Source organism: Arachis duranensis, chromosome 3, assembly GCF_000817695.3.
Source record: "Arachis duranensis cultivar V14167 chromosome 3, aradu.V14167.gnm2.J7QH, whole genome shotgun sequence".
In the NCBI taxonomy this organism is placed as follows: Eukaryota; Viridiplantae; Streptophyta; class Magnoliopsida; order Fabales; family Fabaceae; genus Arachis; species Arachis duranensis.
In genome coordinates this window covers 32,119,712-32,142,241 of record NC_029774.3, presented here as the reverse complement: position 1 = coordinate 32,142,241, position 22,530 = coordinate 32,119,712, and the positions used below count along the sequence as shown (strand labels likewise).

The 22,530-nt window shown below is 37.7% G+C and overlaps 2 protein-coding genes across 2 annotated transcripts; one reads left to right on the top strand and one right to left on the bottom strand.

The window, feature by feature from the left end:
* Positions 1-7,687: 7,687 nt before the first annotated feature.
* On the top strand, positions 7,688-8,512 carry LOC107478546 (uncharacterized). The gene is made up of 2 exons (XM_016098683.1): positions 7,688-7,886; positions 8,034-8,512. Exons 1-2 carry the CDS (start codon positions 7,688-7,690, stop codon positions 8,510-8,512), a joined length of 678 nt encoding a protein of 225 aa, XP_015954169.1.
* Positions 8,513-9,957: 1,445 nt separating this feature from the next.
* Positions 9,958-20,660, bottom strand: LOC107478536 (FIP1[V]-like protein). Its single transcript, XM_016098673.3, is given in 10 exon segments — positions 9,958-11,247; positions 12,187-12,787; positions 12,789-13,646; positions 15,800-16,155; positions 16,245-16,346; positions 16,568-16,708; positions 16,809-16,877; positions 16,951-17,077; positions 18,373-18,620; positions 19,665-20,660. Coding segments are annotated over 10 exon segments (3,921 nt in total). The 5' UTR covers positions 20,523-20,660; the 3' UTR covers positions 9,958-10,686.
* Positions 20,661-22,530: the final 1,870 nt, after the last annotated feature.

Below are 22,530 nucleotides of genomic sequence, written 5' to 3'. Positions count from 1 at the left end.
TGATTTCATAATCTTAGACACTAGGAAGGAGGAGGATGAATGCATCATCCTTGGAAGACCTTTCCTAGCCACAGCAGAAGCTATGATAGATGTTAACAGAGGAGAATTAGTCCTTCAATTGAATGGGGACTACCTTGTGTTTAAGGCACACGGTTATCCTTCTGTAACAAGGGAGAGTAAGCATGCAGAGCTTCTCTCAGTACAGAGTCAAATAGAGCCCCCACAATCAAACTCTAAGTTTAGTGTTGGGAGGCCACAACCAAACTCTAAGTTTGGTGTTGGGACTATACAACATTGACCTGATCACCTGTGAGGCTCCATGAGAGCCCACTGTCAAGCTATTGACATTAAAAAAGTGCTTATTGGGAGGCAACCCAATTTTTATTTATCTAATTTTATTTTATTTTTATTGTTCTTTTATGTTTTATTAGGTTCATGATAATGTGGAGTCACAAAAAAAATATTAAAATTAAAAACAGAATCAAAAACAGCAGAAGAAAAATCACACCTTGGAAGAAGGACTTACTGGCGTTTAAATGCCAGTAAGGAGCATCTGGCTGAACGCCAGAATAGAGCATGGATCTGGCGCTGAACGCCAGAAACAAGCAACATCCCGGCGTTCAAATGCCAGGAATGCACCCTGAGGAGAGCTGGCGCTAAACGCCAGAAACAAGCATGGAACTGGCGTTCAATGCTAGAAACATGCTGCACATGGGCGTTGAACGCCCAGAACATGCATCACTTCGGCGTTTAAACGCCAAAATTGCATGGAAAGGCATTTTACGTGCCTCATTGGTGCAGGGTTGTAAATCCTTGACACCTCAGGATCTGTGGACCCCACAGGATCATCTCAGGATCTGTGGACCCCACAGGATCCCCACCTACCATATTCTCCCCTCTTCTCAACATTCATCCTCTCTTTCCAATAAACACACTTCCCCAAAACCCTTCACCAATTACCTCAATCTCTCTTCCCAATCACCCCCTTCACCACTCACATCCATCCACTATTCCCCATAAACCCCACCTACCTTCAAAATTCAAATTTCTTTCCCACCCAAACCCACCCTACATAGGCCGAACCTACTCCCTCTCCCCTCACTATATAAACTCCTCCATTCTTCTTCATTTTCACAAAACACAAACCTCTCTTCTCCTTCTTGGCCGAATACACCTCTCCCCCTCTCTTCCATATTTTCTTCTTCTTCTTCTTCTCTTCTTTCATCTCTTGCTCGAGGGCGAGCAATATTCTAAGTTTGGTGTGGTAAAAGCATAGCTTTTTTTGTTTTTCCATAACCATTGATGGCACCTAAGGCCGGAGAATCCTCTAGAAAAAGGAAAGGGAAGACAAAAGCTTCCACCTCCGAGTCATGGGAGATGGAAAGATTCATCTCCAAACCCATCAAGACCACTTCTATGATGTTGTGGCCAAGAAGAAGGTGATCCCCGAGGTCCCTTTCAATCTCAAGAAAAATGAGTATCCGGAGATCCGACATGAGATCCAAAGAAGAGGTTGGGAAGTTCTAACCAACCCCATCCAACAAGTCGAAATCTTAATGGTTCAGGAGTTCTATGCCAATGCATGGATCACTAGGAACCATGATCAAAGTAAGAACCCAAACCCAAAGAATTATCTTACAATGTTTCGGGAGAAATACTTAGATTTTAGTCCGAAAAATGTGAGGTTGGCGTTCAACTTGCCCATGATGCAAGGAGATGCATGCCCCTACACTAGAAGGGTCAACTTTAATCAAAGGTTGGACCAAGTCCTTATGGACATATGTGTGGAAGGAGCTCAATGGAAAAGAGATTCCAAAGGCAAGCCGGTTCAACTAAGAAGACTGGACCTCAAGCCTGTGACTAGAGGATGGTTGGAGTTCATCCAACGTTCCCTCATCCTTACTAGCAACCGATCTGAAGTTACTGTGGATCGGGCCATCATGATTCATAGCATCATGAATGGAGAGGAAGTAGAATTTCATGAAGTCATCTCCCATGAGTTCTACAAAATAGCCGATAAGCCCTCTACTTTGGCAAGGCTAGCTTTTCCTCATCTTATTTGCCATCTATGTTACTCAGTTGGAGTTATCATAGAAGGAGACATCCTCATTGAGGAGGACAAGCCCATCACTAAGAAAATGATGGAGCAAACAAGAGAGCCCACTCATGGAACCCAAGAGACGCATGAGGAAGCTCATCACCAAGAAATCCCAGAGACGCCTCAAGGGATGCACTTTTCTCCCAACAACTATTGGGAACAACTCAACACTTTCTTAGAAGATTTGAGTTACAATGTGGATCAATTAAGGGTGGAACATCAAGAGCACTCCATCATTCTCCATGAAATTAGAGAAGATCAAAAAGCAATGAGGGAGGAGCAACAAAGGCAAGGAAGGGACATAGAAGAGCTTAAGGACATCATTGGTCTTTCAAGAAGAAGACGCCACTAAGGTGGATTCATTCCTTGTTCTTATTTTTCTGTTTTTTCTTTCGGTTTTTATGCTTATTATGTCATTTATATTTGTGTCTTCATTACATGATCATTAGTATGTAGTAACTATGTCTTAAAGCTATGAATAAATTCCATAAATCCTTCACCTCTCTTAAATGAAAAACGTTTTTAATTCAAAAGAACAAGAAGTACATAAATTGCGAAAATTGTCCTTGAATTTAGTTTAATTATATTGATGTGGTGACAATATTTTTTGTTTTCTGAATGAATGCTTGAACAGTGCATAATTTTGATCTTGTTGTTTATGAATGTTAAAATTGTTGGCTCTTGAAAGAATGATGAACAAAGAGAAATATTATTGATAATCTGAAAAATCATGAAATTGATTCTTGAAGCAAGAAAAAGCAGTGAAAAAGCAAAAAGCTTGCGAAAAAAAATTGGCGAAAAAAATCAAAAAGAAAAAGAAAAAGCAAGCAGAAAAAGCCAATAGCCCTTAAAACCAAAAGGCCAGGGTAAAAAGGATCCAAGGCTTTGAGCATCAATGGATAGGAGGGCCCAAGGAAATAAATCTAGGCCTAAGCGGCTAAATCAAGTTGTCCTTAACCATGTGCTTGTGGCATGCAGGTCCAAGTGAAAAGCTTGAGACTGAGTGGTTAAAGTCGTGATCCAAAGCAAAAAGAGTGTGCTTAAGAGCTCTGGACACCTCTAACTGGGGACTCTAGCAAAGCTGAGTCACAATCTGAAAAGGTTCACCCAGTCATGTGTCTATGGCATTTATGTATCCAGTGGTAATACTGGAAAACAAAATGCTTCGGGCCACGGCCAAGACTCATAAAAGTAGCTGTGTTCAAGAATCAACAAACTTAACTAGGAGAATCAATAACACTATCTAAAATTCTAAGTTCCTAGAGAAGCCAATCATTTTAAACTTTAAAGGAGAAAGTGAGATGCCAAAACTGTTCAGAAGCAAAAAGCTACAAGTCCCGCTCATATAATTAGAATTAATATTCATTGATATTTTAGAATTTATAGTATATTCTCTTCTTTTTATCCTAATTAATTTTCCGTTGCTTGGGGACAAGCAACAATTTAAGTTTGGTGTTGTGATGAGCGGATAATTTATACGCTTTTTGGCATTGTTTTTAGGTAGTTTTTAGTATGATCTAGTTTCTTTTAGGGATGTTTTCATTAGTTTTTATGCTAAATTCACATTTCTGGACTTTACTATGAGTTTGTGTGTTTTTCTGTGATTTCAGGTATTTTCTGACTGAAATTGAAGGACTTGAGCAAAACTCTGATAGGAGGCTGACAAATGACTACTGATGCTGTTGGAATCTGACCTCCCTGCACTCAAAATAAATTTTCTGGAGCTACAGAACTCCAAATGGCACGCTCTCAACGGCGTTGGAAAGTAGACATCCAGAGATTTCCATCAATATATAATAGTCCATACTTTATTCGTAATTAGATGACGTAAAATGGCGCTCAACGCCAGTTCCATGCTGCATTCTGGAGTCAAACGCCAGAAACACGCACGAACCAGCGTTGAACGCCCAAAACATGTTACAACTTGGCATTCAACTCCAAGAGAAGCCTCAGCTCGTGGATAGATCAAGCTCAGCCCAAGCACACACTAAGTGGGCCCTGGAAGTGGATTTCTGCATCAATTACTTACTTCTGTAAACCCTAGTATATAAATAGGACTTTTTACTATTATATTTTCATCCTGGATTGTATTTTTGATCCTGTGATCACGTTTTGGGGGCTGGCCTCTCAGCCAGGCCTGAACCTTCATCACTTATGTATTTTCAACGGTGGATTTTCTACACACCATAGATTAAGGGTGTGGAGCTCTACTGTACCTCAAGTTTCAATGCAATTACTACTATTTTCTATTCAATTCGATTTATTCCTGTTCTAAGATATTCGTTGCAATTCAACTTGATGAATGTGATGATCCGTGACACTCATCATCATTCTTACCTATGAACGCGCGTGATTGACAACCACTTCCGTTCTATCTTAGACCGGGCGCATATCTCTTGGATTCCTTAATCAGAATCTTTGTGGTATAAGCTAGAATTGATGGCGGCATTCATGGGAATCCGGAAAGTCTAACCTTGTATGTGGTATTCCGAGTAGGATTCTGGGATTGAATGACTGTGACGAGCTTCAAACTCCTGAAGGCTGGGCGTTAGTGACAGACGCAAAAGAATCACTGGATTCTATTCCAACCTGATTGAGAACCAACAAATGATTAGCCGTGCTGTGACAGAGCATTTGGACCATTTTCACTGAGAGGATGGGATGTATCCATTGACAACGGTGATGCCCTACATACAGCTTGCCATAGAAAGGAGTGATAAAAAAACTGGAAGGAAGAAGTAGAAAAGCAAAGATTCAGAAGGAACACAGCACCTCCATACACCTATCTGAAATTCCCACCATTGAATTACATGAGTAACTTTATCTTTATTTTCTATTTATTTTATTATCATTTTTTAAACCAATAATCTCTTAATCCATTTAAATCCGCCTGACTGGGATTTACAAGATGACTATAGCTTGCTTCATACCAACAATCTCTGTGGGATCAACCCTTACTCACGTAAAGTATTACTTGGACGACCCAGTACACTTGCTGGTTAGTTGTGCGAAGTTGTGATAAAGTTTGATTCACGTTTGAGAGCACCAAGCCTTTGGAGCCATTATTGATGATCACAATTTCGCCCACCAGTATTCATAACCTCTTATTAGCTTAAAACAAAGAAAACCCTAAAACCCATAAACATAAGGCCCAATCTAATAATTAAATAAACAAAATCAAAATACATTAAATTAAAATATTCTAAAAATGTAAACTAATATCTTCTAAATGACACTTGAACTCTTCATATCACGAATATTTGAAGCATGTTCTCCTCCTATTCAAAAAAGATTCGTCCTCGAATCTTGTAGGTGGAAAAATAGAATATGAAAAGCACAAAAATTACAAGGAAGATATTTTTTCTTTTTTTGTATATATTTCTTTTTTGTTTTTTTTTTTCTTTCTTTTTTTTGTTTTTTTTTTGCACTTTATGTTTTTTTAAACAATAATGAAACGCAAACGAAAACAAGAATACAATAACTTAAAGAAAGACGCAACATACACTGGACTCTTTTTTTATGATAAAAAAAGAACAAATATAGATTAATAAGAATTAATCTAATACCTGAGCTCTGATACCAAATGATAAAGAAATAATAAATAAACAAGAAGATAAAGATTCAAACTGAATAAAAAGTACATTGAAATTAAAATAGAAATAAAAATGATAGATTGAAATTGAGTACAAAGAGAATCACTCTACTTTCTATCCAATTTTTTGACGCAACAAGAAAGGGACTCCTCAACCTAATTTTTCAACGCGATAGTTTGGAAATTGAATCGAAGGGACTCCTCAACCTTCTACTCAATTCACCGATGCAACAAGAGAGGGACTTCTCAACCTAAATTGTCCACACCATGGTTTCATCACGAAACCAAAAAGGGGTTTTAAAACCTCTAAATCATTCTATTCTATGACTACCCTAGTTTATGAGGTATTTATAACCTCTTATTAGGTTAAAATATAGAAAACCTAAGCTCACAAACGTAAGGTCCAATCTAATAATTAAATAAACAAAATCAAAATACATTAAATTAAAATATTCTAAAAATGTAAACTAATATCTTCTAAATAACACTTAAACTCTTCATATCATGAACATTTGAAGCACGTATCAACAAGCTTGCATCATTTGAATTTGTGTGTATTGATTTAGTGTGCATGTTGTATTTGGCTTGCCTTCTTGATTAATTGTATCTATATGCTACTTGATCTAATTGCTTTATATGTTCTCTCTACTTGTGTATTCCTTATATTGCTTTGTATGTGTTTAAACAACTGAAAGGTCTCTTATGCTAGCGATGGTGATGTTGTGGGCTGTTCTTGATGAGATGATAATATTACACCTTACAAAATAATTTTTGGTTGGGTTGCTTATTTTTATTTATAAAATTTAAAATGCTAACCACATTAAAAAATTAGTTGTTGCAAAACTAACCATTGCAAAATTAGCTGTTGAAAACTAGCGGTTACTATGTTACCATTATTATAATAAATTAGTATTTTGTTATTCTATATATACTACTCGCATACACTTCTATTCTCACACTTTCTTCTACTCTTCATCTTTTTCCAAGTTTACGAAATTAAAGTTCTATTGATATTATTTTTTATTCGAAAAATAGATCCAAACCAACTCAACTCTTTTTTCATTTATTTACAAAACTTTTCTCAAACTCCAAATACCTAACAATCTCAAACCTCATACTCTCAAATTTTAAATCAAAACTTCACACTATCAAATACATTTCAAAATTCAAATCCACAAAATATTCCTAATTTCAATTTTCAAGCTCCTTATAATAATCAATTTTCTATATTCCAACCACAAAATCAAAATCAATTTTGCTTGCGTATTATTAGTATGTGATGTAGTCTGTTTTATTCATTTCTGATGTAATATATTAAATTAGTCAACATTATTGTGCCGTTATTGTTTACGAAAGTGACCGTTGCAAAACTAGCTTCTTTAAACTTAGATAAGAAAAAAAACTAGTCGTTAAGTAGCCGTTGCAAATCTAGCCATTTTAAACTTAGACAAGAAAAAACTAGCCGTTAAGTAGCCATTGTAAAACTAGCCATTGAGAAGTAACTACTTGTTACGGACACACTTATAAATATCAACTATCAATGATTCAGCAACTCCATTTCAACTCTTGTTTCTCACCTTAAAAGAATACTAAAAAATACATTTCAAAATATCGCTAAAAATTTTGATGATATGTTTAATGAGGTTTTGTATAGTAAAAGAAGACAGCAAGATAACACACTCATGGATAATTGGATCAATGAGTGTTTATTCGATAATTCAGAAGAAGAAGATATCAATAGAAGCTCTATCCCAACTCCTCGTAGATGGATCAATAAAGATCGAGAAATAGGACATGATCGCCTTTTCCAACATTAATTTGCAGATAAATCGGTGTATGATGCTGACATTTTTCGACGGAGATTTCGACTGAGAAGACATGTGTTCCTTTGGATAATAGATGCTCTCTCAAACGCCTATCTATATTTTCAATAGAAGGTCGATGCAACTGGAAGAAGAGGCTTGCCACCACTCCAAAAATACACCGCTGCGATACGGATGTTAGCATATGGCATAGCAGCTGATGCTGTTGATGATTATGTGCGCATAGGCGAGAGCACTACAATTGAATGTTTGGAAAAATTTGTTGAAGGTGTCATTTCAGTGTTCAAGGATGAATACTTCCGAAAATCAAATCCAAATGATGTACAACGCCTGCTACAAATGGCAAAGGGTCGTGGCTTTTCTGACATGTTGGGTAGCATTGACTGCATGCATTGGCAATGAAAAAATTGTTCAAAGGCGTAGAAAGGTATGTACATGAGTGGTTACCGTTGGGTTGCAACCATAGTACTTGAGGTTGTAGCATCTTCAGACCTTTAGATATGGCATGCGTTCTTTGAAGTTTCTGGTTCAAATAACGATATCAACGTATTAGATCGATCTCCAGCGTTCGATGATATTCTAAATGACCGTGTTTCGGAGGTAAATTATACTATTAATGGTGATAATTATACTATGGGATACTATTTAGCAAATGATATTTATCCTGAATGGGCTACATTTGTCAAATCATTCTCAAAGCCACAAGAGGGAGAAACACAAGTTATTTGCACAATACCAAGAAAGGCAAAGAAAAGATGTGGAGCGAGCATTCGGAGTATTGCAAGCACGCTTTGCAACTATATGTGGTCCAGCTCGCTTTTGGAAAAAAAGAAGCTTGCCAACATAATGAGAACTTGGATTATATTGCATAATATGATTTTTGAGGATAAAAGAGACACTTATGCAGGAAATTTTGCTCAAGACTTAGAGTATGACGATGTCGAAAACGACTTATCACAACCTCAGCTGGAAGAGGAAGATTTTGCACCATACCATTAATTTCTACAAAGAAATGCCCTACTTCGAAATAGGCAGCAGCATAAACAGTTGAAAAAGGATTTGATTGAACACATATGACAATTTCACAATGTTTAGAGTATGAATTTTTTTTAATATTAATATCTTTTAATAGTAAATATTTTTGAATTTATAAATTTAAATAATATTATTGAAAAAAATAGTAGCTACATTAATTTTAATTATTTCAATTAATTAATTAAGTGGGACCACAATAGAGACTAAAGTTAATTCCTCTAAATAAAAAAGAGAAAGATGTTTTGAGTTCTTATTTATTATTTATAATGCAAAAGCTGATGTGGAGTTATTTTTATGACATATAGACTATAAATAGAAATTGCAATGAGTTTCCTATTAGAGATAGTCTTAGATTCTCAGATGTGCTTCACGAATTCAAAAAGCTTTTCATCCCAGATGGCTTCGTCAAGGACCTCCTTTAACTCGAAGAAATCCTGTGTGCGATGACCGTAGCGCATTTGTGGTAGTCACAAAATAGGTTTCTATTTCCTGGTACTATGTTTAAGTTGCCTAGCCTTTGGATGATTCTCTTGCTTGATAGTCGCTGGTAAATCTCAGCTATAGGTGTGGTTAGACGGGTATAACTTCCGATTTTGCCTACCTAGGGAGATTTAGTAAGAAGTGGTCCTTTAAATGTTGGATCCATGCTTGGCGCATTATGATTTTTGCCTCGTTGTTCTTGGGGAGCCTCACCTTAGGGGCTTTCTCAACAGAAAGGGTGGCTCCTATGATCACGTTCTCATTACATTGGTGTTTATGGTCACAAATCACAATGTGATCTTCCCTCCTCATCATTTAAGCGAGTTACATTTAAGCGAGTCAAATCGAATACGCTCCCGGAGGCTATATCCTTAGCGGCCAAACAATCTTTCTCTCTTGTCCATCCGGGATCCTACTCGAGACGTCGCTTGTTGGTTGGCCTGTGGTTGGTACCGTTGGCTGCTGTCATATTCTGTTCTTGGGCCTACAGCCTGTGTCAATGGTCCTGGACCAAATGGGCAGTACTGTCTCCAAGTCCTTCGAAAGGCCAATTGTTTTTCTAACCTAGGTGATCTCGAACCCATCCCCGAGAGTCCATATTTTATTGGGAATCGTTGTAAACATGTGTCGGCGTTACTCATGTATGATCCACGTTGGGCATCCTTTTGCTAGGATTAACTGGTCATTCATCGGCAGAGGGTCCTTCCACGCTGTTCTAGCGAGGTTGGTCTTTGCCATTATTCTCGTGTGTTGGGTTGGAGAGTGCGTCTGAATTTGCATAGTGGCCTAAAGTTTCCTACCATGTCTGTGGGTCACATGGCCCAAAAATCGAATTCAAGGGTGATGGCTAATTGGCTAGAACATAATAACTTTTAGAATTATTATGGGATACACTTAATAGATAAAAATAAAAAGAAGAAACACAAAAATAAAAAGAAAATCGCAAATGACAATACATTTATCTGTTATCTTTTTCATCACATTAGAGTTTCCGCCTAATGATACAAAAAAGGGCTCTGCGCTTTAGTTTCACGGCTCCCGAGTTAAAAAGATATAAGAAGCAAGTTTAATGAAAATGTTGGTTACATTTTACAACATAGATAAATCATCCTAACGTGTAACTTCAATGAGGGAAACAACACGGTTGGTGATCGAGATGCACTTATTTGGACCGGCCTTCATCAAGAAAATTCCTCATTTTTGGTAATCAATTAATCATCGTCCATGGACCTGTGCCTGCCAGTATCAGGCTCAGGCTCAGGCTCAGGCTCAGTTCAGCCTCTCCAACCATGCGTGTCCTTTTGCGTCCAAACCATGGTCAGGTTTGTCACATAACCCACACCATACAGGTTAGCCACATTTCGACACCAAAAATATGTGCCACCTCTATAGTTTGGCAGTTCATGTTTTACATTTTATCTGTATATACAGTGTACAATTAATGTATAGGTAGTATGGGTACAAATCAGATACTGAAGTACAAATCATATCAAACCCTACAGGTTCGTTCCATTTTCAACATCAAACACTAAGCATGGTTGGCTTGCCAGGGTCTCTAATTTTTCAAAAAGATCAGGCTGAACGGATAGATATCTTCCCATGGTCAAACTAGATTCAATTCTGCCGGATAATTATGATGGCCAAAAGTTCAGTACATTCTAGCTGCTCATCCACCTCCTTTTTCGGGCAGGTCGCTCTTGTTTGACCTCGGACTCAACTGGGTTTTCACTGTTGGCAGTAGGCAGTGGTTCACTCTCTAGCTTCTTGATAGCCAGGGCCTCTTTTTCGCTTGGCATTGGAAGCTTGAACCTCTCACTTCGCTTCTTCAACCTCTCAACTGTGTCAAGGTGTCGATCCTGTCTGTCCCCCAATTGTTTTGCATCAGCATCCTTACACTCCAAGTCTACAGATTCCCTCCCTTCAGTGGACAAGAGATGGTTGTCAATATCCATTGCTTTAGAAGATTCATCCACAGGTTTTCTAGCTTCAGAGGACCCATCTTTATTATTCTTATCAATCTCTTTGAACTGCAAAGAGGATTTGCTGCTAATGCTGAAATCTCTTTCCTTATGGCTTGTCCACCGCTCCAATTTAGAACGTCCTCTATGAGAATCTTGATGTTCATCATCTGAGGAAATGTCTTCCCGGTGCTTTCTGGGCAGGCGATGCGCTGGAACTTCATGCTCAGCATGTTCTTCATCACCAGAGCCTTTCAAGCCCTTCACAACCAGAAACAAACTACAATATGAAACAGAACAAAATACCCTATGATAATAAAACATTTGCAAGAGCAAGCAGGCAGAGCACCAAACGCAGAGCAGCCCATGAACATTTCTTAATCCAGAGGAATGGGGGCCAGGCTATGGCAAAATGCGGTAAAAATAGAATTCCAAGGCTTGCTAAGAACAATGAAGCACATTTTGTGGAAACAAAAACAATTCATCTTCGCAGTGAACACGGTGCATGCTACCAGTAACAAGACATCCCTATCACAGCAGATGAGTTCAACTACATAATGACACCATTGGACTGGACTATCATAAAATTTAGATCAAATATAAAAGATGATTTGAAAAAATTTGCTTTCATTGCTGACTTGCTAATATATCAGGTTCAATTACCCATGAAAAGTAGGACAGTGAGAATGGTTACCAGGCTCGGCAAAATAATATCAAGGTTTCTTTCAAATGCCAATCACTTGGACGATATTTCCATGCAATCAAATTGATGTTAGTCACATCAATAACGTCTCAATCAAGACACCACAGATGAACACTAGAATTAGAATACCATATAATCTTAAAAGATGGCTTCCACAAAGCAGTATGTTAGAAACTCTTATCCAAACTTTTTAAGATATAGCAAACCTTGGCGCACACATGTTTAATTTAACATCCAACTACATTCAATTCCAGTCTTCAAAGTTGGAAACCCTAAATGGATGGGAAAAAATATGGGTTATATCTTCTACCTTTGCCCAACACAAAGTTAGGGAAAGCTGAGTCATAAAAATCGTAGTATACTAGTAATTAGTTATTCATGCTTCTGCAGAGTCATTTAAATGAACCAACAATTCATATATCAGGCAATCAAATTTGCATTTTATTTGGGGGATCCAATTAGAGAGAATTTGAAGATTCATGTGCAGGCTTGCATACCTTCTCGCTGGCTGGACCACTTTGATTTTCCTGATTTCTCTTGGGCAAGCCTAAACTATTAGGATCGCTAATTTCAGGTTCTTTGCTTTTGCGTGATCCCTCTTTATGCTTTCTATCATGAACTCTCTGGTTATCACTGCGACCATTAGATCTTTCCTGCCTAGATCGCCTTTCCTCACTACTATATTGACCACGAGTGTAAGCATCATCACGCCCCTTATGACGGGCACTTTCATCCTGAACTCGATCCCTCTTCTTCAGTTGGTCACCATGCCGCAATCCTTCTCTAGAATGGGGTTCTTTTTCAGAAACTCTATGTTCATCCTTAGCTCTAACCTGGCCAGCCCACACTTTAGCTTCAGATCCTCGTCCACTTCTTATAGAAGTTCGTCCTTCTTCTCTTTCACGCTTGGGTAGGTGTTCTTCATGTGGCTGTTTCATCCGATGCCACTCCTCCCTATCTCTCTGCCTATCATCCCTCTCCCTAAGTAGCGAAGTCTCATCTTTCGGCCTGGTAGCATATTGATCTTCAAGGTTATCTCTAGTTCTGTGTAGATCATCTCTCTTTCTAGGATCTAACACCACTTCTCTTTCTTGAGTCTCTTGACCCAACATCCTTATCATAAGGAACCCTGCAAGCACCATTATCTAACTGTTTTCTAAAATGAGCACTATCATCTTTGTCCCTTCTCTCATTTTCTCGAACCTTAGCCCTATCCCTCTTCCTAGGATCTTCATTTCTAACCCTTCTGCTATAGAGATCATCATCTCTTTGTGTCCAATCCATGTCAAAATTGTCCCTATCTTTTTTCCTGTCAAATTCATCAGTATTTGTCTGCAATAGATGAGAAGAACTAGGATGACGTTCCTTGTAAAGGTGTGATCCCTCTCTACCTTTATGCATGCGATTTCTTTCAGGTTCATGCTTTCCATCCTGCTCTCTCTTGTAGTGTCCCTGCTCATGTTCATCAGGCTGCTGTCGGATGCCATCCAGACGTGATGATCGTGAATCTTGAACTACTTCTTCCTCAAAGCCTTCACGCCGCTTTCGGTTATCCCTGCTGCTTGCTGATCTTGCTTTGCTGTTATCACTGCTTCTGGCAGCTTTTGAGTCCTCCCAATCGTCAACTTCGTCAGGCAAAGGTTGCTCAACCTCAGATGTTAATACTTGTCTCTTAGCCGTCCCATCCGTGTGCATATCCATTTTACCTACTGTATTTAAACCAGTTTCCTCCTTTTCCAGTCCACCACGGCCATCAGCTGTCCCAGCATTCTCAAGTTCAATATCTTTATCCTCCACAGTGGCCTCCCGTGCATCCTTAGTGACAGGAGATGATACAAGTGCACTATGTCTCCCATCCATGCTTTCAGCTGACTCTTCTTTTTGATTGTCATCAGTTGCCAATTCTTGAACAGGGGTAATAGGGGGGGACTGGTCACGCACACTTCTTTGCGTCCACCTGTGAATGGTAATCAACGATGGTATTTATCAGAGTTACGGATGAAAATTACCATGGATATCAGGTTCAGACAAGAGTTTAACTGAATGCAAAATATATATTATGGTAAAATGTAAACAAGTCTGTGGCAACAACCGAGGTTTCAATTACTCCTATTCCACGGGTAATTAGCCAATGTATTTGTTGTTAGGGATTTATTTCATTTTCTTTTTCATTGTAATTTGCCATTTAACGAACGGCTAGTAAACTTATCTTCAGTTTATTTATAGAGATGTACTAATGTTAATACAGACATAGTCATAGCGAATCCAACACATAATAACATACCTATCATTGATTTTCTTGCAATATCTACAAACTTAAAAACTTTTTGAATTTGTGCTCAAAAGCAGATATGTTGACATGTATAGGATTGAATCCAACTCCATAATATTAGTATTACTATTATTTTTACAGTCACTTAATATTCCAATGGCATCACTCTTTTTTTCGAGTTGAGGTTCAGCAAATCATAAAAGTATAGCATCTCTTCCTTCTCTTCATGTTAAGGTAAGCAAGTTTATTGATCTTATATTGAAAGTAAAATGAATAAATAATTTGTATTCATAGTTCAGATACACACATTGTTGTATCAATTTATTTTAGTCATAAAATAAAAAGTTTTCTGATATCATTTTTAATTCAGATCTGTTTGTAGACTTATTTTGTAAATTTTAACATTAATTAGGTAAATAGTAAGTCTTACATTGCTTAAAAATATGGCCAAAATGTCATTCATAATATGGAGGTGGTGTAGTGCAGGGCAGTATTCTAAGATGTTATCAAAGCCTATTCTACAACTAATGCAGGCCAAATGCAAATCTCCAATTTGCAAACTTCACACTCTAGAAGTCCAATTACTCAGCCTCGGAGGGGTGTGTTAAATCCAATATTTTTTAGGGATAAATTATTTGCAGTATATGATTTTATAGAGTTAGAATCAATGGCAGCGGTGTCATTTTAAGTAAAATTACACCTTATAAAAATTATTTTCTATAGATTCAACCATTCAAATACAAGCACCTATCATGAAGATTATTTGTACCAAATTTTGTAAAAATCGAACATCAATAAAGCTATAATCTAACAACTCATTCATGCCCATTTTAAACTTTTCTAACTTTCTTGCCAATTTTGACCTATAAAAGGTATATCGAATGATTTTGGATTGGGGATCTACAATGAATAAGCTTCTAATGATGTAAGATTTATTCATTTGATTCTGACTCATAATATATATATATATATATATATATATATATGGCTTTGCAGAATTGTTGTTTTTTATATAACAATTACGTTTCAAATTACAAAACTTTAAGATGACTAATGATATACGTAGGATATCCACAATAAATAAATACACACAAAACACTACTGCCATAATTAACTCGAAAACAAAACAATTAATAATTTATTAAATAACTCTAAGCCGAGCAATGCAGCAATAGAAATACTAGTGATGTTGATAAACAGGAATTTAGGCAAGTAAACCAAATTATGTATGTAAGCTTGGTTAAGCAAGTATCTGCAAAAAAATGTATCTAAGGCTCTAAGCGCCTAACAGATGATGCACTACTTCGCATCTCTGGGTTGTTGCATTACATAATCATTACCTGAGAATCAGCTATTTTTTTCCTCCAAGAATTGATATCGTGAATATTTCTCATTAAAATCTCCACATTTTCAAACTGTGCTTCTCAACAACTCATTTATCCCTTTAATGACATACAAAATTAGTAAAAGCAACATCGGTGTAATCAATTGACAATCATAATCAGTCGTCCTAGTCATTGTTACCCTTTCAAGTCACAACAACACTTAAATATGAACCAACCAGTTATAGTGATATTTAAATCTCTGCTAGTAAGCAATGACATGTTGCACTCAATTTATACAGAAAAGATCAGTCGCATAAAATTTTAGCAAGAGCAACCAAGCCTCCATTATGGATTAAAGGTGGAGTTGCCATTCAGATAAAATATCAGGAAGTCTAAAATTTAACTAGCAGTGGAGATTTTGGAAGTAAATCAAATGAAACGAAAATGATAGTCAGAAAATAAGCTCACAAGTTGACAAACAATTATTCATACAATCTAAACAATATTGCATACCTTTCCTCATGTGAGGAGGCAAAATTGCCACCATAGGGCCTGGGATTTTGGCCCTTAGAACAATAATTGTTTGGCTCTTCACGTGGGCAGAATGAATTTTCATCCCCATTGGGTATTTTAGTGGCACTGGAAGTCATGAATGGCATCCTTCTTCCTCCAAGCTCTTTCTTTTGACCATTATAATCCTGTGGAAAATTATCAAAGTACTCAGGCTCCAACCTTGGAATTTCATGTCTAACTACATGGCCTTCTCCGAAATCCTCTCTTGGGGGTTCTGTGCCATCTCCATCATCTTGTAGATCTTGTGCACCAATGCCAGTAGAGGAATCATCATCTTCTGCACCCTGTAAAACAATCTGTGCAGCAAACATGGTCAGATATTCAAGAAAGGATCATCGAACACCCTCAAGATGTCATATATTTGTCTAAGAAAATCATGAAATACCTCAATGATTGCATCTGAATCACGGAGCCGAGGAGGACGGGTATCAATTGAAGGAAGACGTTCACCACAGCCACCTTCCACCTGAATTGCTCTACCAGTTGGCTGGAAGGAAATAAATTAATAAATTAATATTAGTATATTTAAAATAAAGAAAAAAAGAAGAAGACTTAGAGAAGGCCCCAGAATATGGCAGATGTTATTAACCAGAAGCAAGAAGCTAAGAAGAGAATGTAAAGCAGGTATTTGACATTTCTATAAAACCTGTAACGTAAGTGTTCTAAAAATATAGTGTAATGCAAAACAGTACTTATACAAAGACATACTAGTGGCGGTCGACCACGTCCAGAACCTTTAACAACATCAGTTTGTCCAACATCTGACTTAACAGAATTTGCATGTTCAACATGAGCATCATGTATACCAGTAGCTGCAGCCAACTCTGGGGGCAAATCGGGATCATATTCCTGAACAAAATCAACTACATGATTAACTTCCGGAGAAACAAAGTGCACAAAAACCTTTCAGGAGTAAGAAATTAAATTTGATATACAATAGCACCTCTACCTGCTCTGTTCTACCACATTCATAAACACGAATCTTGCTTTGCATTGTAGACTCTAGGCGTAGTTGTTCCTAAAAAATCACACAAGGATCTTTTCATTCAACACTGAATTCTAGAGAATATAGAAAGAATTAAGGAAATTACCAGCTGTTTGCAATAATCTTTCCAGCTATCTTCATTCAACCCAAAGTTGAAAAAATCTGACACATCAACATTCGGATATTTCCATGGTTTCTCCTCAAAGCTCTCAATGTCAACATCAAATATAGTCCTGGAAGTAATTGGCAGCTTTGAATAAGCAATATGGTGTAACAAAAAACAGACATTTAGTCATACATTCCGACAGAAAAATAAATATTAAAAATGAAAGATATAAAAAGCATCCTGTATAAGAGATGTGCTTTTTCAAAATTTACTTTTAAGATTTTAACTCAATAATTGAATAGTCTTTTAGCATACGCAACACACAATAATTTCTTTTGTGGGGGGGATAAAAGAAGAATTTCATTAAGATGACCAGAAAGATAATACGAATTTGGGGATAAGGGATCTCCTAAACTTAAACAAAAGCAAAAAGCAAAAGATTTATCTATAAACTACAGCTTTCCAATCTTTCAACATGATCAAGAAGGAAAGTACCCTATGAAGATCATAAGCTTTACACCAATTAGATGCTAGGCAACTAATTCTATACCATTGAACATCCTTGTCAGAAAATCTGTCATTGAATATGCGATCAATTATACTCCAACCAATTAGTCCAAATAGTGACAAAAACTGCACAAAGACACAAAAAGTTCCCGCTTTTCTACTATCAAACCCAACAAATCTAATCAATAGAATTTGGTCTAGCATTACAACGCACACCCAACATTCATCAAAGATGCTAAACAAATTGTTCCATATGAAACTAGCTATTCAGCAATGCAAAAAACAGAAGTGAATTTGACACTGAATTTCCACCACACATAAGACATATCTAGGGAGATAGCCTTATGTCACCTTCGAACCTACAACAAGCTGCCCATATAAAAGATTTGTCTAGATGGAAAGTAGTTGTGTTACAGGAGTAAGAAATTGGAAGAAGGATTTACAGTTAAAACTACCAGAGGAGTCAAGAGACCATATCCTTTTGTTAGGGTTAGAAGACAGAAAAATCATCAAGGAGACCTAAGAGAGCCAAAATTTTCAAAGGATCCCCTATTATTAAGGTTAGAAAAGAAATGGAAGTCCCAAGAGAATGCAAAACTCAATAATGATGGCAAACTCACTGAATTAATACAATTGCATGTTATATTCCTATTCAAATCACAACTACCTGCAAGTCGGACATGATCACATATATCCAAAATAAAGAAAAACCAGACGTATTGAAGCTATCCTCCTTAAACTCGTTAAATTATGTGTTTAGGTTTCCATTTTCCAAACATCTCTCTCCGGAGTAGCAGTCACCCTAAACATCTCAAAAAGTTCCTCCCGAAATCCGAATTACACAATTAATAACAGACACTTCAGATCTATCGTTTTGATATAGGACAAAATAAAATTTACTCCATGAAAAATTACTTGTGGGAAGGAAGTGTGAATTCTAGGCCACCACCAAAACCCCGCCCTGCTGCACTGTTGCCCCAACCTGGTAATCCAGAACCTGCAAGAAAACCCTTTTGCATTGCAGCAGCCCCTTTTACACCAGGGGGTCTCCAATCCCCCCTGCCACGACCAGCCATGTTAGCAAGCGGACGAATCGGACCAAGGGGCCCTCCAGGAGCAGAAGTGGTAACTCCGGGCATTGGTGCTGCACCAGGCCTGACATACTGTAGAACAATTTTATAAATAAAATAACATAAAGTAAATATAAAAATGGAAGGGGGAGAAAAAAATCATTATAATTTATAAATACTGTTAAGCTACAATTCATACTTTATTTATATGTAAACTGAATCTAAATCAAAAGTAAGATCAATCTGTCCCAGGAAAATATAGCATGGTTATTTTGTTAGCTTTAAGATCAAACAAGGGAGAATAAAGGTTACCAAGAAGGACCAACCACTAAGGCAAGAACAAGTATTTCGCGATCAACAATTGATATTCTTGGATGTTAAAAACTTGTCATAGGAGAGCAAAGTTTTTGTTTTAAAAAAAGGTAGATGTTAGCCATGGTATTCTAAGAAATAGCATTCATGTGTTGATTAAAAAAATGAAAGGGGCCAACATATATGAGTATCTGAATATTCATATACTTTTGATGAAGAAGAAATTTCAAATAAAGCATTACCAAATGCACAGACATGTTTACACTTTTCTTTTCTTTTTTCTTTTAAAAGCATACACCACACATAAAAGCTCGGTCTTTCATCCCAAATCTCAGCTAATATACCACAAAAAACCTTAAAAGTGAATGCACTATAGAAAGCTGTACAAAGAATAAATACAATTTATTTCCGTAAGTGTAAGGCCGCCAACAAATTTTCATCAGGGAAGGCATTAGATATCGTTTTCCAAGGTAACAGGCGAACATGCAAGCTAACATGAATACTCATAATTCGCAGCAAATCAATATAAATTTCAACACAGCCACCAGAAATTTAATTACAGCACCATCATCAATGTTAGGTTGCTTAATATTTGCCAAAGCCATTTACCTTCTTTAGGAGTTATTCACAACAAAATAAGAAGGAAAACATAGTGCCAGCTAATTCCAACCATCAGATTTCATTTCATCAGCAAAAGAACTCCCATATCATACTGTAGAATTACAATGCAAAAACAAAATGTACATTGCAATTCCTCATATTATGAAGGGAAATAAGGGAACCTCAACACAAGTAATTGCTTTACAATCAGCACAACACACTGACCTTATACTGTGAATGGAATGGATGATAACCATGACCGCTATATCCAATTTTGAGTGGCGCAGCCACTCCAGTGCTGGATTTGGCCAACTCGGCGTCTTTCCTCTCGCCATCAGAAGGCAATGTGGCATTCTCGCCCCAGTCTTGCTCCTCCCCTCCGTGATTCGGATCACCGTCTGCCACAATAACCAACCCGCCATCTTCATCTTCGTCGTCGTCATCGCCAACCATCCCACCCCTCTCCATTGCCATATGGCTGTTATCATTCAACACTATCTGCAAATCATCATCACTGTCACTATCCCAATCATCATCAGCACCGCCACCCTCGAGGCCTCCTTCCACCCTCCTCAAATCCTCACCACCATCTCCACCGCCGCTGCCACTGGTAGCATCAGCTAAAAGACCCGGAATAACCGGCTCCGAACCAATATCCCCGCCGTCGTCATCCTCGATATCGAATTTCACATCCTTATCCATCAAATCATCGCCTTTTGTCCCAGCGTCCACACCGGATGCCAATTCCTTGCCGCGGTTCAAATCCAGAGAAACCCTTGGGGTGATTTCAGCATTGCCGCCATGGGGAACCCTAGCGTCTACGACTGGCTCCGGTGGCACGGCAGCGACGTCATCGCGGCCATCAATCATAAGGTCCGAAGAGCGATGAGTTGCAGGGGAATTCGAGTGGGAAGGGGCGTAGGGGATCTCGGGGGCGGTGAGATTGAGATCGATGGAAGGGGGTGCGGGTGCAGGTGCAGGGGAAGAGTGATGTGGTTGTGACGGTTGGGGCGCAGAGGATGAGGAAGTGAAGGGTTGGAGAACGTCAGTGTACAAATCTCCGAACTCATCGTCGTCTTCCATTGGAAAGAGACAAGAAAAGAAGAACGAACGAAAGAAAGTGGTTTGCGAAGAGAGATGTGCTTCGTTAAGGAGGGTTTTGAGGTTTGGCAACTGCAGCAGAAGCGGCTTCGATGGGTTAAGGACTTAAGGTGGTCGTTCTATGTTCTCTCTAAATTTTTGTTTTACCAATATGTTAGAGGGCTTGTTTTTAATAAATAAAAAAAATTCATATTAACCTTTTTGTTTAAGAAAAAGGATAAATAAGTTTCTGAATTTTTTATTTGTGAATATTTTACTCCTTCAAGAATGAAAAATATAAAATGAATTTTTACCATTCAAAAATATCGTACATATGGGTCTTTCAGTTCAATTTATTTGGCCAAACATTACAGATTCAGATTACGTGGCGCTTATGTGGCATGGGAGTGGATACGGGTCGCCAAGATACTGTGAACAGGACTGACGTAGTCTGTTGTAGAAAGTAATGGGACATATTAGTCTTTATGTACTAACATGACGACATTTCGCAAAACATTGTTCAACGATTCATATCAGCTAAAGATGTCCATCAATCATAGACAATTACAGGAAGCTCTAGCACTTACGTTTTTCCTCCAAAAATACAACGCTTCGTCTCTGCCTTGTCGTCGTTGGTGTTCTATGAAGTAGTTCCAATGAAGCTTCGTTGTTCTACCTGTGTCCTCCATGGAGAGTAGTAACTACATTGCTATTGAAACTTGTTGTGCTTATTGTAACACCCTAATTACCCTAAGTCTTACCTCATGCCGTAAAGCAAAGGATAACTAAAGGTCACAACAATTCTAAGGCTTATATAATAATATATATATATATATATATATATATATATATATAGAAAGAAATAGTAATTCTAGAAGCCCGATGAAGAAATAAGCTAAAAAACAGAGTTACAAAAGCGTGAAACGTTCACACGAAGTTAAAAGCAATAAGGCACAAGATATAGATACAAATAATAAGGCATACATAGATATAAGAGTATCATAATCATAAGAGACTAGCCTCAGCCCATGGAGTTTAGGTCGACTAGTTATATACAGACATACAGAGTTTTGAAAGTTAAAATAGAATACAGCATATCTCTCTCAAAGTAAGCCTCTAAGGCAAATATAAATACAAAAGTGAGAGCACTAATCAAAATATCCAAAATGACTCCAAATGGGATAAGAGTCCTTCTGCTCTATCACTATCACGTAACTCACCGAGGTGGGTTATAACCTGCATCTGAAAAATAACAACAGAATATGATATGAGAACAAGAGGTTCTTAGTATGGTAACAGTGTCCAGTAATGTAAGATATAAGATTCCGGGATGCCAGAGACAATTCTAGAACTTCATTTCAATCATAAATATTCAAGCTTATAAAACAGATAAACAAATCCTTAAACAGGTCAACTAACTTAGGGAATTTCTAAGCTATAGTTTATCATTGTCCCACAGCCTTCACCAGCCTAACCTCCATGCGATCTCATCGCCACCGCCTTCCGAACCTCCTCAATCCCAGTAGAAAACACAAGTAATTCAAACAAGTAAAACCCAAGTAATTATCATGTATAGCAAGTAACACAAGAAGCAATTAGACATGTTATACAATTAGGCAAACAATGCAAGTCGGCAAAGCAAACAAATATATAGAATATACACATAATTAATGCCTGTCCTATTTGGCTATGATATCACATCGTCAGTTCAATTGCCAACCCGACACATCCCCATGGAGATGTCGCCTTTCGGCTACGAATAACATGGGAACCCCCTAGGATATCGTGCCTGGCACACGGTCCAGGATATAGTGCCTGTACACTCTTGTGATTCTGAAAGGATGCAAGCGGGATACTCTGCCACAGATCTCACATCTCAATGTAATAGGGATTAACCACTGTCCTTACGCCGCCGCTGCGACCTCGACAAGCGGGATTAACCACCGTCCTTGCCAAGTGCATAGCGTCTCAACAATTCTCAGTATAAAATAATATGTCAGTGGATTTCCAG